The sequence below is a fragment of the Rissa tridactyla genome, chromosome Z (genome assembly GCF_028500815.1).
Source record: "Rissa tridactyla isolate bRisTri1 chromosome Z, bRisTri1.patW.cur.20221130, whole genome shotgun sequence".
In the NCBI taxonomy this organism is placed as follows: domain Eukaryota; kingdom Metazoa; phylum Chordata; class Aves; order Charadriiformes; family Laridae; genus Rissa; species Rissa tridactyla.
Window position 1 is genome coordinate 57,346,194 of NC_071497.1, and position 12,029 is coordinate 57,358,222.

Consider the following 12,029-nt stretch of genomic DNA (forward strand, 5'->3'; position numbering starts at 1 on the left):
TCAGGGCTACTTGCAAATTGTCAGGGAATTAAATGATCCTTGTTTATTGTTTTAAAGGCCACGTGCAAATGAACGCAGGTGGAATTTTTTCCTGAGTTAGAAACATAATACGAATTTTTTGGGTGGAATAACTACACAATTATGAAGCCACTGTTCTAAATATTATTTATTAAAATGCTGTGATATCTATGTTTATTAGATAAGGAAGACAAAACCTGTTTTTAATGTGTAAAAATAACATGAAGACAAGCATTCCATCTTAGCTGCGTATTGAAACAGTTATCAGAGTAAACCTCTTTCTTTGAAAATTACTGTAGCAACTAGTTGCTGAAGATACCAGAATTTGTCACTATAATATACACACACAAGCCTATCTTTTTGTAATTTTAAGTTTCAAAGTTTTAAAATCATGGCAATTAAAGCCTTTGTACTGAGAAGGTGGACACAACAGAGACTGTTTAAGCATTAGTGTGTTTAAAATCGAGTAGTTTTCATACCATTTCAGCTCTTTATGTTTTCAACAAAGTTTTCTTTCAAGGTAGGTTTTACACATACTCAAGTATTGCTAGTTATGCATAGATTAAAAAAAAAAAAAGAAAACAAAAGAATCTGGTTATTTCTTATGTAATCTGGTGTCCAACAATACCTTCAGAGAAAGGAGAGAAGCAAATGATTGTTTTTTTGGACAGCTCTTTCCGAAGACACCATAAATCAGACATTTGTGGGTAAACTTACTTTTTACTTTTGAGAATATTGGTTTTGAGGTGAAATGTCTACATGGATAAGTCTTAAAATTACTATGACATATAATACATAAATATTTTTATTTTTTATTATTTTTGAATAGCTCAATGGTGATTCGAGATTTAACCTTGCGCAGTGCTGCTAGCTTTGGCTCTTTTCATCTGATCCGCTTGCTTTACGATGAATACATGTTCTACTTAGTAGAACATCGTGTTGCTCAGGCAACAGGAGAGACACCTATCGCAGTTATGGGAGAGGTAAGATCATATGTAAGAGACTGGATTGATAGATTTAGTGATGAATTTGGGTATGTGTCTTTGCAAAAAAATTTATGTGGAGCTGTTGGATGTTTTGCAATATAACGATAGATTGGGTTACAAATACATACAACAGTTTCAGACTTGTTTATTTGTTCATTGTCAGAGTACTAAAATTACACTGAATTCTAATAACCAATTATATCCAAATGAGCTTGCTGCTTTACAAATCTACATACAGATTAATGTGCACGGTTCGAAAAATGTTGATCAACGTACAACCTTTTCACAGTTTTTGAGAACTGAATATTTTATGTGAAAATTTAAAAAAAAGAACAGTGTAATAGGAAAGCTTTGCTTACATGGATCTGTTTACATGTATTTGCACACATTTTGAATTCCCACACAAATGTTAACACAGGTGAGCTGAGTAGCCCCCGTGACTTGAGAAGGATGGCTTACGTGCAGAACTTTGGCTTGTATGGTAGTGCTTACATACATGTAATAAAACCAGCACAGACATACATAGAGGTTTGCAACACAGTTTATTTTCATACATGTGTTTCAAAGCTTATTGGTTTAAAAAACAAGAGTCTCAATTCCTAACTGTTTTCTTTACACTCGCCTATGGCATCTGCAAGGCAAAGTTCATCTCATCTCTCTTTTTTCCAGTAGTTCACCTAATCTTTTATTTTGAGTGAGATGGTGAGGAATGCATGAATTGTCATCAAAGAATTGCACTTCAAAAGTGCTGGAAAACAGATATATTTGAAAATATGCTAGATTAAGTAATGGGACAGATTTGTTACATTTCTACCTCTTGGGAGTCACTGTATCATATTCTATATTACCGATAAATTGCAAGTCATTTTGTGAATTGATTTGGCATCAGGTATCATGCATCCCTCAAGATACACATTGATAGGCTCATAAAATGCTATAAATAGATGCAGTGCTTTCAAGAGAAATTGGAAATGTCTTAGCTTTATTTGTCAAATGATTTTATATCATGTGGCATGACATGTTTCAGAAAAACTAAATAACAATGTTTCTGCTTAGTGGCCCACCAATACTACATTTGCTTAATCTCTGCCTTATATTTGCAGTAAGGTACTACACAAGTATACAGCTGCTACATTCTTGTCGCCTTAACATAGACTTAAATGTGGTGTATGGTCTTCTAAAAATTTTACGTAGACTGGAGATAGAGGAAGTAAGTAACCCAAAACTTTTGGAGGTGAGAGGGGCATAAAAGAAGTAGTAAATATTCATAAAATGCCTGTCTTTCTATGTTTTTGTGTATTCAATGACTGTGACTGAAATAAAACCGGGAAGTCTAAGACTATAGTCTGACAAACACTGTAAGACAGTATAAAATGTGTTTCAGCTGAGAAAAGCATTCTCAATTTTTCTCCCTTCCTCTTCTAGCTTTGGACACAGGTATTGGCAAAATTCTTCTGAAATACACTGGTATCATCATGTATGGTTAGAAATTTATTTATCTAAATAATGTACTCCTTTCATTTGAGATACATTGATGGCATTTTGCTCTGCCAGTTCTTATTTAAGAGACACTTAGAGGATTCAGGGAAAGAAAGGGAAGAAGGTTGTATATCCACCTCGTGAGCAACTTCTTTGAAAATGTCTTTTTGTGATGTAAGTAAATCGGTTACCAGATTGTAAACCCTTTCTCAGCAGTGCCTTTCATCTGCCTTACAGCTAGATTTGAAATGCTCTGATGCACCTTTATTTTTGTTTCAGCACAATTAAAATTGTCTCGGGGAAATTTTAAAAGGAGCTTTTTGTTAAAATATTGGCAGTTCAGAATGGATATCCACCGTAATTTACGGCTTTATACAACACAGAAACAAGTCACTTCAAGCAGCAAAGGCCCTGATGAAGTAATCTTTAAAAAGTCCGTACTTCCCCACGTTAATTTTGAGGGTTTACTTAGTGATAATTGTCTTAATAAGCACAAGACTAGGATAGAATGGAGAATGAACTGCTGTACTATGGATGTGGCTGCAGCCATGATCGCGCGTTTGAATGCTAGCCTCAAACCAGTGGAGCACATCACAGATACTCTTAAGTTCACGTTTGCTTAAGACTGTGTCCAGTTATTTTGTTGTTTATATTGCAGTTTGGTGATTTAAATGCTGTGTCCCCTGGAAATATGGATAAAGGTAAGCATTTTCATCTCTCCGGGGTATCATTCTGTATAGAACTAATGTGAGCAAAATAAGTCAGTATGCTTTAAAAATACAGTAAAACAGAATTTAGAGCTGTATCACGCTTTAAAGTGCATATACATGTTACATGGATACAATAAGCTATCTGTGTAATATGCAGCATATAATAATGACTAGAATATTGCAGTTTTGTTTTACAATAAGAATATATTGTAAACATTTTTAATGAAAGAAATATTCCAACTTTTACACGGAATTTATTTGTATCTGATAGCACAGAGGGTAACAGCTATGGGGAGAAAGACAGGAGTAACTCACGTATGTTTATCTGTAGTAAATGTTTTGCTGAGTGAAGAAAGCAGAATTGCTTGCAAGTAGTTGTCAGATAACTTGTCAGCGAAGAGTACAGAAAGAAATGAGTTCCTTATAACCTTTGTGCCATATTTTGACATACATTCTTATAATGACTAGTTGAGTGATTTGGTGTGACTTGACCCGAGGTCACTTAACTAGCATAAGAATGTATGTCAAAATTTGGGGTCAGGTCACCCCAAATCTCTTCACCTTAGTTTCCGTATCTGTAACATGAGAGGCATTTTGCAACATGGAGATTGATTGTGACAGATTGTTTTTGAGATTGCAATTGTTTTTTCTACATACTGTATCAACAGTGTGTAACGCAAGTGATCAAAGCCGAGAGTCTGTTTACCTATTTAATAATTTTAAATTTCCAGTTTGTCCTTTATCAGATTGCTAGTCTTCCCTATAGTTTTTTGTATTTCAACTGTTATTTGCAAAATGTATTAGAATTGTTTTCCCTGTGTGCTAGTTTCATGGTTGTTTGTTTGTTTGTTTGTGCAGATGAGGGCAGCGAAGTTGAAAGTGAAATAGATGAAGAGCTGGATGAAAATGGAGAGCCACAAGCCAAGAGGGAGAAAACCGAGCTAAACCAGGCATTCCAGGTGGGCTGCATGCAGCCAGTGCTTGAGAGTGGAGTACAGCAGAACCTCCTGAACCCAATTCATAATGAGCACATAGTTGCAACTACTCAGACTATCAGACAATGCAGTGCTACTGGAAATACCTATACTGCAGTCTAATATGAAACCTCTCCCCCCCTGCCCCCGACACACACCCCATTACATTAACCCTTTGGGTTTAATATGAAAAAAAAATAAATAAAGAGAATAAGTCTGAAGGTCGACTGTTGTCAAATTTTAGCTGTGATGAACATTATTTTATTGGAGTTGTTAAATGGAATGGGTGTATGTATTTTGCCAGATCTGTTTAAAAAAAAAGATTTTTTTGTAGACAGAATCATTTTACATTGGCCGCTCAATATGAAGAGTTTTCTTAGTATCAAATGCAAGGAAGATTTTTGCAAAGCTTAATGTTAATGTTTTTGTCCTCTTATAATAATTTAATTTTTTTCATAGTTTTTAAAAAATATTTTAATGTTAATTATTAGTTATGATGATGATTTCATATAGATAGGTTTTTAATTAGATGCACTTCTGTGAAATATCAAAAGAACTATTTTCTTTGATTTACACTGGAGGCATGCTTATTTGACAGCAGGTGTATCAAATTTGTTATAAAAGGTGCTTTTCATTGGACAACAAGAAGACACTATTTTGATAAAATTGTGAGCATTCAAGGGGATTTTTTCTAATAATGCTGGAGGGCTGGGAAGATCTAGTTTCTTTCTGTGAGCAAGAAGCGAGTTTAAATGACGGAATTGTAACAGAAGGCGGTAATGTGTACGTCATAAACGTACCTAATTATCTGACCATCATGTAATCAATGCAAGCTTCCTTTAAAATCAACAGTTCCAGATATTATTTGCTTACCAATTCCTCTATTTTGAAGACTACTGATTCTATATGTGGGGCCACTGAACAGATGCTTTTGGCTGTTGAGTGGTACTATAGTTTTTAGAAACTGAAGCTAAAAAAGAAGTGACTTGATTATTATTATTAAGTGTACGTGCTACTTATGCTGAACTGGACATACAGGAAAACATTCCATTTGGATGACTTTCTTCTATTCCAGGTCTTTTCCTACTAGTGGTTCAATCTGCTGCTCTTAGAAAAGATAATTTATAGAATGCAAGGAATGTAGCAACCTGCATCATTTTCCTTTCAAAAATATTTCCTTGTTGCTAAAGTGGATTTAAATTTTTACAAAATTAGATAAGGCAGTGTAACTGGCACACCTCACTTGTACTTATTCCCAATTGTGTAGAATTTGAATAGGTGGCTAGATGGACCATTGCCATTTAAGAATGTACATCAGGGATCATTGTACCTCGGCTATTACATGGTGCCTTAAACAGAACTGAAGCTAAGACTTAGTACTTTTTGTTATTCTTAACTCTTTAATTAATTCAACAAGGTGTGCCTGTCATTTTCAAATTCCCTAAGTAGTAAGGACAGGTTACATAGCCTTCAAAAGAATAAAAGGATTTTTTTATTATTAAATGATTTTAATATCCCACTTAGAATGACAATAAACCTATTTTTTCTTGTTTCTAGCTGGATTTCACTTTATTACAAATAAAATTTGCTTGGGAATTTGGAAAGCAAAACTAGCTTTAATACCAACTTCAAATGTCAAAATAGATTGACCATAGTCCCAAGCATGATTATATATTTTCTAAACCCTTGCCTACTTTTAATTTTAAAAACTAAAAAGAAATAAATGAGCAGGTACATAATGCAGTGCATGTTTTCAATGTCTATATTTTGTGGGGTATCAGCCAGATATTACATTTTAATGGTTAAATAATGACAGTTTATAGAGACCATATTAATTGACATTAAACAACTCAAATTTTTCTTCTTAAACATTTCATTATGCAGACACATGAATTTGCTACACTAAAATAGTGGAACTAAATAAGCAAAAAAGAAAAAACCAAAAAAGTGAAGGAGAGCACAAAAAGATCAACTTTACAGAAAAGACTGTGTAACAGAATTAGGGATTCTTTTATTTTGGTTTATCCAGTGTGTCTGAAAATGACTTGTAAAGTCATACATACCAAATGGGAGAAGAGCATGTAAAATGAACAGCGTATTTATAGCAAAAAAGTTTGTTGCTGCAGTTTACACGTGCTCCAAATACAGCTGCACATCAACTAAAATGTCCTAACGTTACTGGTGTACAAAATCAAATTTTAATTCCTTTGCAGAATTAGGAGGTGAACCCATCCTGCTCTTTCTATGTAGGCATAATTCCTACTAATGTCAGTAGATGGCTTTTGCCTCAGTAAAAAGTGAAAGTGAGGTTTATATTCATTATTTCTAAACTCATAGATGCACTGAATCTCATTATATATTTTGTTCTCACATATATCACTCAGTGTGTCCTGATTTTTCCTTGGAAATCAGCACATCTGTACCCTTCACCAAAAATGCTAAAACTAAGCTGTGATAAATATTTACTCCCCTTCATTGTGCATTATAAGATGTTTACAAGTAAAATAAAGTGAAATAATTGAACATTTTTTTCATTTTCAGCTTTTTTTAATACTGTAGTACTTGTTTCAATTTTTGTGTTGACGGACCTATAATGTTTTCTTATTATTGTCCTTTCTTGGTTTAATGTTGGATTTGTTGTTGCTGAGAAAAGAGTACGATTGTAATAGGTAAATCTAGATTGCTTAAAAAGGTGGGACCTGAGTATCTTTCATTATTTAGCTCCCTGCTCCACTCAGTTGTTCACTGTTCACAAAGTGCAAAACAAAACTGAACAAAAATCTGAATACAGAAATGGAATGTATTTAATAGCTTCTAAAAAGAATGAGTTATCAAAACAAATTGGAACTATTCCAAGTTCAGAAAACTGAATGGAGTCTGTATTCTTACGCTTAAATTCTAAAGATTTTACCAGACATTTTAGAAAAAGTATATTACTGTAAACTGCATTGTATACTTAAAGGTTTGGGGGTCTTCGGGTTTGTTTTTACATTTACTGAAATTTTAATCAAACACTTAGATAAAACATTTTGCACACTCTTGCTATTTAATAGATGGGGTTTAGTAATCATTAAACTACAGAGATACAAATACCTCAGTCCATATTCTGTAATGTGTAGCATGCGGTTGCACTGCCACACCAGCTCTGAAGTCTATTGCTAGTGCTCTGGAGAGGTGTAGAGCGTATCCACAGGACGGACATAATATGAGAGTTGACATGGTTTATGTGTTTTATCTAGTCTTGACATGGAATCCAAAATAATTATTTCAGAGGCATTTCCCCCATTAGCACAAATAGCACAGTGAGCACTGTGGGGGAATGGGTATTGTTGAACTACCTTTTCAAAACACAGGGCCCAATTTTCAAAAGTTTTATTAAAATGTATTGGTACATTTTCATCTTTTTCATGGTAAATCAGTTTTAAAGCTTTTTTTTTTTTCTGTTTTCAGTTATTATTTCTGTGTTTTGCTCTTGTACTGTAGCATGCTCTAAGCACCTTCTTTAAAAAAAAAAAAAGTTCCATAAAAATTTGGAAAATAGATTTTAAATTATTTACCTGTAAAGTGATGATTTACAGCATTACTGCCTTTAGTTCAAAAATAAGAAAATAGATAATGTTCTGTCATTCAGGAATGTATAGGTCTATGTACAAATTTAATTTAAAGCGAGGTATTTTTAAATATCTAAACCACTTCTTTTGTTCACCTTGTTTTCCCTAGGAGAAATGATCTGAGATCTTTGTCATTCTCACCAATTGACATCTGCACTGTGTAGAAAAAAATTTACATTGGAGATGCACTGCATTCCAATTTAATTTAGAATTTTTTTACAAAATAAATACAACCATGGATAGCCATAAAAGTGCTGACGAAAAATAGATTTATTAGTAATATAAGCATGATTTGGTACTGATACACAACAATAATTGCGGAGTTTAAAACAGTCATTTGAGACCACAGTATGAATTTCTGAAAATTGGGCCCTTGTCTCTCTAACAGGACATCCTCTTTGTATATGGTTTAAAACAAATCAATAAATGGAATTCTAGTATCTCTGCTAATTTGTTTGGTGATTTAAGACAAACAAACAATAAAAACTGGAATAGAAGCATAAACACACAGTGCTTAGTTCTAGTATTAGAATATTAATTTGATATAATGCCTTGCATTAACCCTTTGAGCATTGTAAGTGACATGATGGGAACAAAGCTTTTTAGATAATTTAATTAGCCCATTGAGCATATACTTTGAAATAGCTGATAGTGTTGTAGAATTTGTTTTTATTATTTCTAAACAAAATACTTGCATACTACACGGGAATGGTTTTGTTGTAGGAGGCTCAAAAGATGTAGGCAAAATATTCACTGCCATTGATGTGTACTGTCTAATAGAAGAACAGTACTTCAGCTCCCTTGTTTGTTATTCATAATTGCGTATATATTGCAAATATATAAAGAAAATCAAACATGTTTCTACAGATATTAAGTTGTCTACTTTAAGATGCCTTTAGAACATAAAGGTTTAGAAAATATATTCAGACTATTCTGAAAATCTCCTGAGGTAGGTTAGTATTGGAATACTCTGGTACAGTAAAAGAGAATCTTTAGGATTAAAAGAAGGCTTAGTGAAGAAGAATAAATTTTGTGGAATACTCGGTATGTTTGCATTGAAATTTTTGGCAGTGGTTTTGATAAACTAGAACAAAAAATGCATGATTATATCGGTATTTCTTTTAAAACTCAGTCACTGCAATAATGACTACCTAAAAGATGAAGGTGTTTCATTCATCTTCATCTACAGGGGTAGAGTTTGGATGGCCCTTATTGAATGTCAGCATTTTAAAAGCAACCTAGAAATTGCACAAGCCTTTTGCCATTTTAAAAAGCCCCTTTGTTCTTACAGATGCTGCTTACAAGAACAAGGGAACAAGTGTGGTAGCAAGTAGAGATTCTTTGAACTTACAGATAGAAACACCACCTTACTAAGTGAGAGTACAATACATTTTCTACTGGTTTCTTGCAATATCAATCAGTCAGCAAACACTAAATACAGCTGTACTTATTTAAGTCCAGCTGAGGGCAAAAAAAAAGGGTCTCATTTTAAGTTATTTAATGGAATTATGTCAGTAGTATAGTGCAAGTAAGTTGTAAACATTTTTAGTCAGTTAATGCAAATTCATGCATAATTAATTAACATAAATGCAATACTCAAAGGGTTTTAATTTAACAACTTTTTTAATTCATAATTTACTGTAAATGCTTCTGAGTTTGCATGCCTTGATCATTGCTGCTAGTGATTTTATGTGCCAGTAGACCTGAGTTTAATTTACCAGTTTAACTAAGAAATAGTAAAAGCCACTTACAAAGTGACTGCCTAGTGTTTGTTTGAAGTAAAATATGCCTTAGTTTGAAAAGGATCATTTTAACTCTTCTTTTATTCTGATTTTTTTTCCTTTTCCTGTTGAAAAAATAAATTGGCATTTTGGGATTGGAAGCCCTGAGTAGTTAAATATTTGGTAAGAATTGTTCTTGTAGATTGCTCATTAAGGCTGAAATTCACTGTAGAAAAGAAGGCCCAGAACGAGTCTATGAGCATCAAATGAGCCTCACTTAAATCTGAATCAGTAAAATGTTTTTTGTATGTTCTTAAGCACTTTCTTGATCATGGTGCAAACATCTTACAGGAGTTTTCAGTTCTGGATTAATTTTACTCTGAAATAATAAATATCTTTCTTAGAGGAATTTAGGCTTCGGAGGAACAACCCCACATGGATTGGTATTTACCAGGAAATTTACTCAGTTCAATTCTTTTTGACTCATTGATACCAGCAAGAGCTTTTTATACAAAGAATACTTAAAGGGTTTCCCAAGTGAAGTTTCCTTCAATACAATATTAAAGTGATTGCCTTGTATTTAAACATTAAATATCCATCTTAAAGCAACCCAATTAAGCAATTTAAAATATGCTAGGAAAATATCACTTTGTACCAAAGCAAGTTGCCCATCTCCACTCATCTTCACTGAAAATTTGGATTTACAGTTAATAACCAATGAGGCTGTTAAAGAAACTTTGAGTGCCTTTCAAAAACTTGGAAAATTGTGCCTGAGATGGTAAACTTTAATTAGGTTAATTCTAGAGCTACCAATCAGTAATTTTATCATCACTCAGGGCTTTCTTACCTTCTAGGAAAGTTCCTTTGTTGCATTTATTTTATACTGTATTTTTTTTTAAGTGCCATCATTTAAATTTCACTTAGTAAGTGGCAGATGACATTATTCAGTCCCACAGCACAGAAACATCACAACACTAGGACATATTCAAACTTTTTTTTCCAGTTGACTGAATATATTATGTAAATGAGGTAAGCAACTTTTTGTAGATTGTATGTGTGAGATAATGTAATGTTCTTTTCCAGTTTTTGGACTACAGTTGAATATACTTTTTAATTATTTAAAGAAGACATCTTTACAGCATAACGTGATGGTTTTTTTGTATAATGTATTTGATTTTGTAAATACGTATTTCCTGATGTGATTTTTGTGAGAAATGCTAAATCTTTTAGTATATCATGTCCTCTCAAAACTGGCAGGAGCTAAATAATAGTTTGTGGGCAATTTGTATTGTGTACTGTACAATAACTGGGGAACTTTTATAATTATAAAAATATATATTAACTTTTAGTGTGTTGTTTAAAAAAATGACTGGAACATACTAAAGACAGTAGGATTTTTCTGAATATTTCAGACTTGAACTCAGGCTAGCTTTCTTGTGTTTTTCAAAACAAAATTGTGTCTTGTCTTTTAAAATCAATAAATTTGTTTTCTTGTTACAAACATATCTGAATTGCTTCAGTTTTTATATAGCCAGATATTTTGGATTGTGGTACTATTGATTTTGAGAGAAAAATTATTTCAATTTATGCCTTTTAAGTAAGACTAAAATTTTTTATTTAGCAGCAACAGAACTAAGAAAGGAGTGTGTCTCTGACTGCAAAAGAAACTCATATTTTCAAGTGTCAGTTCAACTAAGTAGCTGTCATGTTACCAGTAAATGCAGATAGTAATATGCTTATTAATTTCAATATTACCAATAATTTCCCATTACAGATTTAGCTATCTAACAGCCGTCAGTGAGGGGGCATGCAGACTTTGACCTCCAGGAATTAGTGGTGTCAATTCATTACCAGCAGAATCTACTTCTGCCAGTTTTGCTCTAAATACTCTCCAGTATGCTAATGCATTGGATATTTTGGCAGTTTCACAAAACATAGACAAAGGCCTAATCTTATCAGGTCATATATCTTATGGGTCTCTACTACAAGTTGCAGGCACCATTTCATGTAAAGAAATGCAGAATGTTATTTTAACTGGGTAGGACCCACCAAGTAATAGATGCTAGAATATCAAAATGGCCATTGGATTCCAAGATTAAAACAGGTATTTCACACAAAACTATGGTAAAGATAAAAAAGCTGCATCCTAAAGCTTATTTTTGTCAGGAAGTTCAGCTGTAAGTTATGGTCCAGTCATTGCCTATCCTTTAATTTCAAATAAAGACCAAAAGCTTAGTAGAGAACAATACTGGTTTCTGCAATGCATCCTACCAAACACAACTACAAATTTTATTCACGATTGACCAGCCATGCTTATGTTTGTGGAATACTCCTAATTGGTTTGCTAATCAAGATTAAGACTTTATTTCCTAGCTGCTGTCTTGCTAAGGCTTAATAGGTCTCACTCCAGCACACACGCACAAGAAAACAACCTGTAGAGGGAAACCTCCCTCTAGAGGGATCTCACACCAATTAACAGTTCATATAACCAACCGGCTGTATTACTTCTTTTCCATGACAGTGTTACCAA

General features: G+C 33.3%; 1 protein-coding gene across 8 annotated transcripts in view; it reads left to right on the top strand.

The window, feature by feature from the left end:
- Positions 1-10,972, top strand: part of RFX3 (regulatory factor X3) — a 141,037-nt gene extending 130,065 nt beyond the window's left edge. For 5 of the 8 annotated variants that reach the window (XM_054185173.1, XM_054185176.1, XM_054185177.1 and 2 more), the window contains 3 exons: positions 848-1,001; positions 3,142-3,184; positions 4,052-10,972. In XM_054185173.1, coding sequence (XP_054041148.1) covers positions 848-1,001; positions 3,142-3,184; positions 4,052-4,290 — 436 coding nt within the window. In that variant the 3' untranslated portion in view covers positions 4,291-10,972. Of the gene's footprint in view, positions 1-847; positions 1,002-2,429; positions 3,190-4,051 lie in introns of those variants that run through there. The other 3 variants (XR_008463750.1, XR_008463751.1, XM_054185178.1) reach the window with 3 other exon arrangements.
- The last annotated feature ends 1,057 nt before the right edge of the window (positions 10,973-12,029 follow it).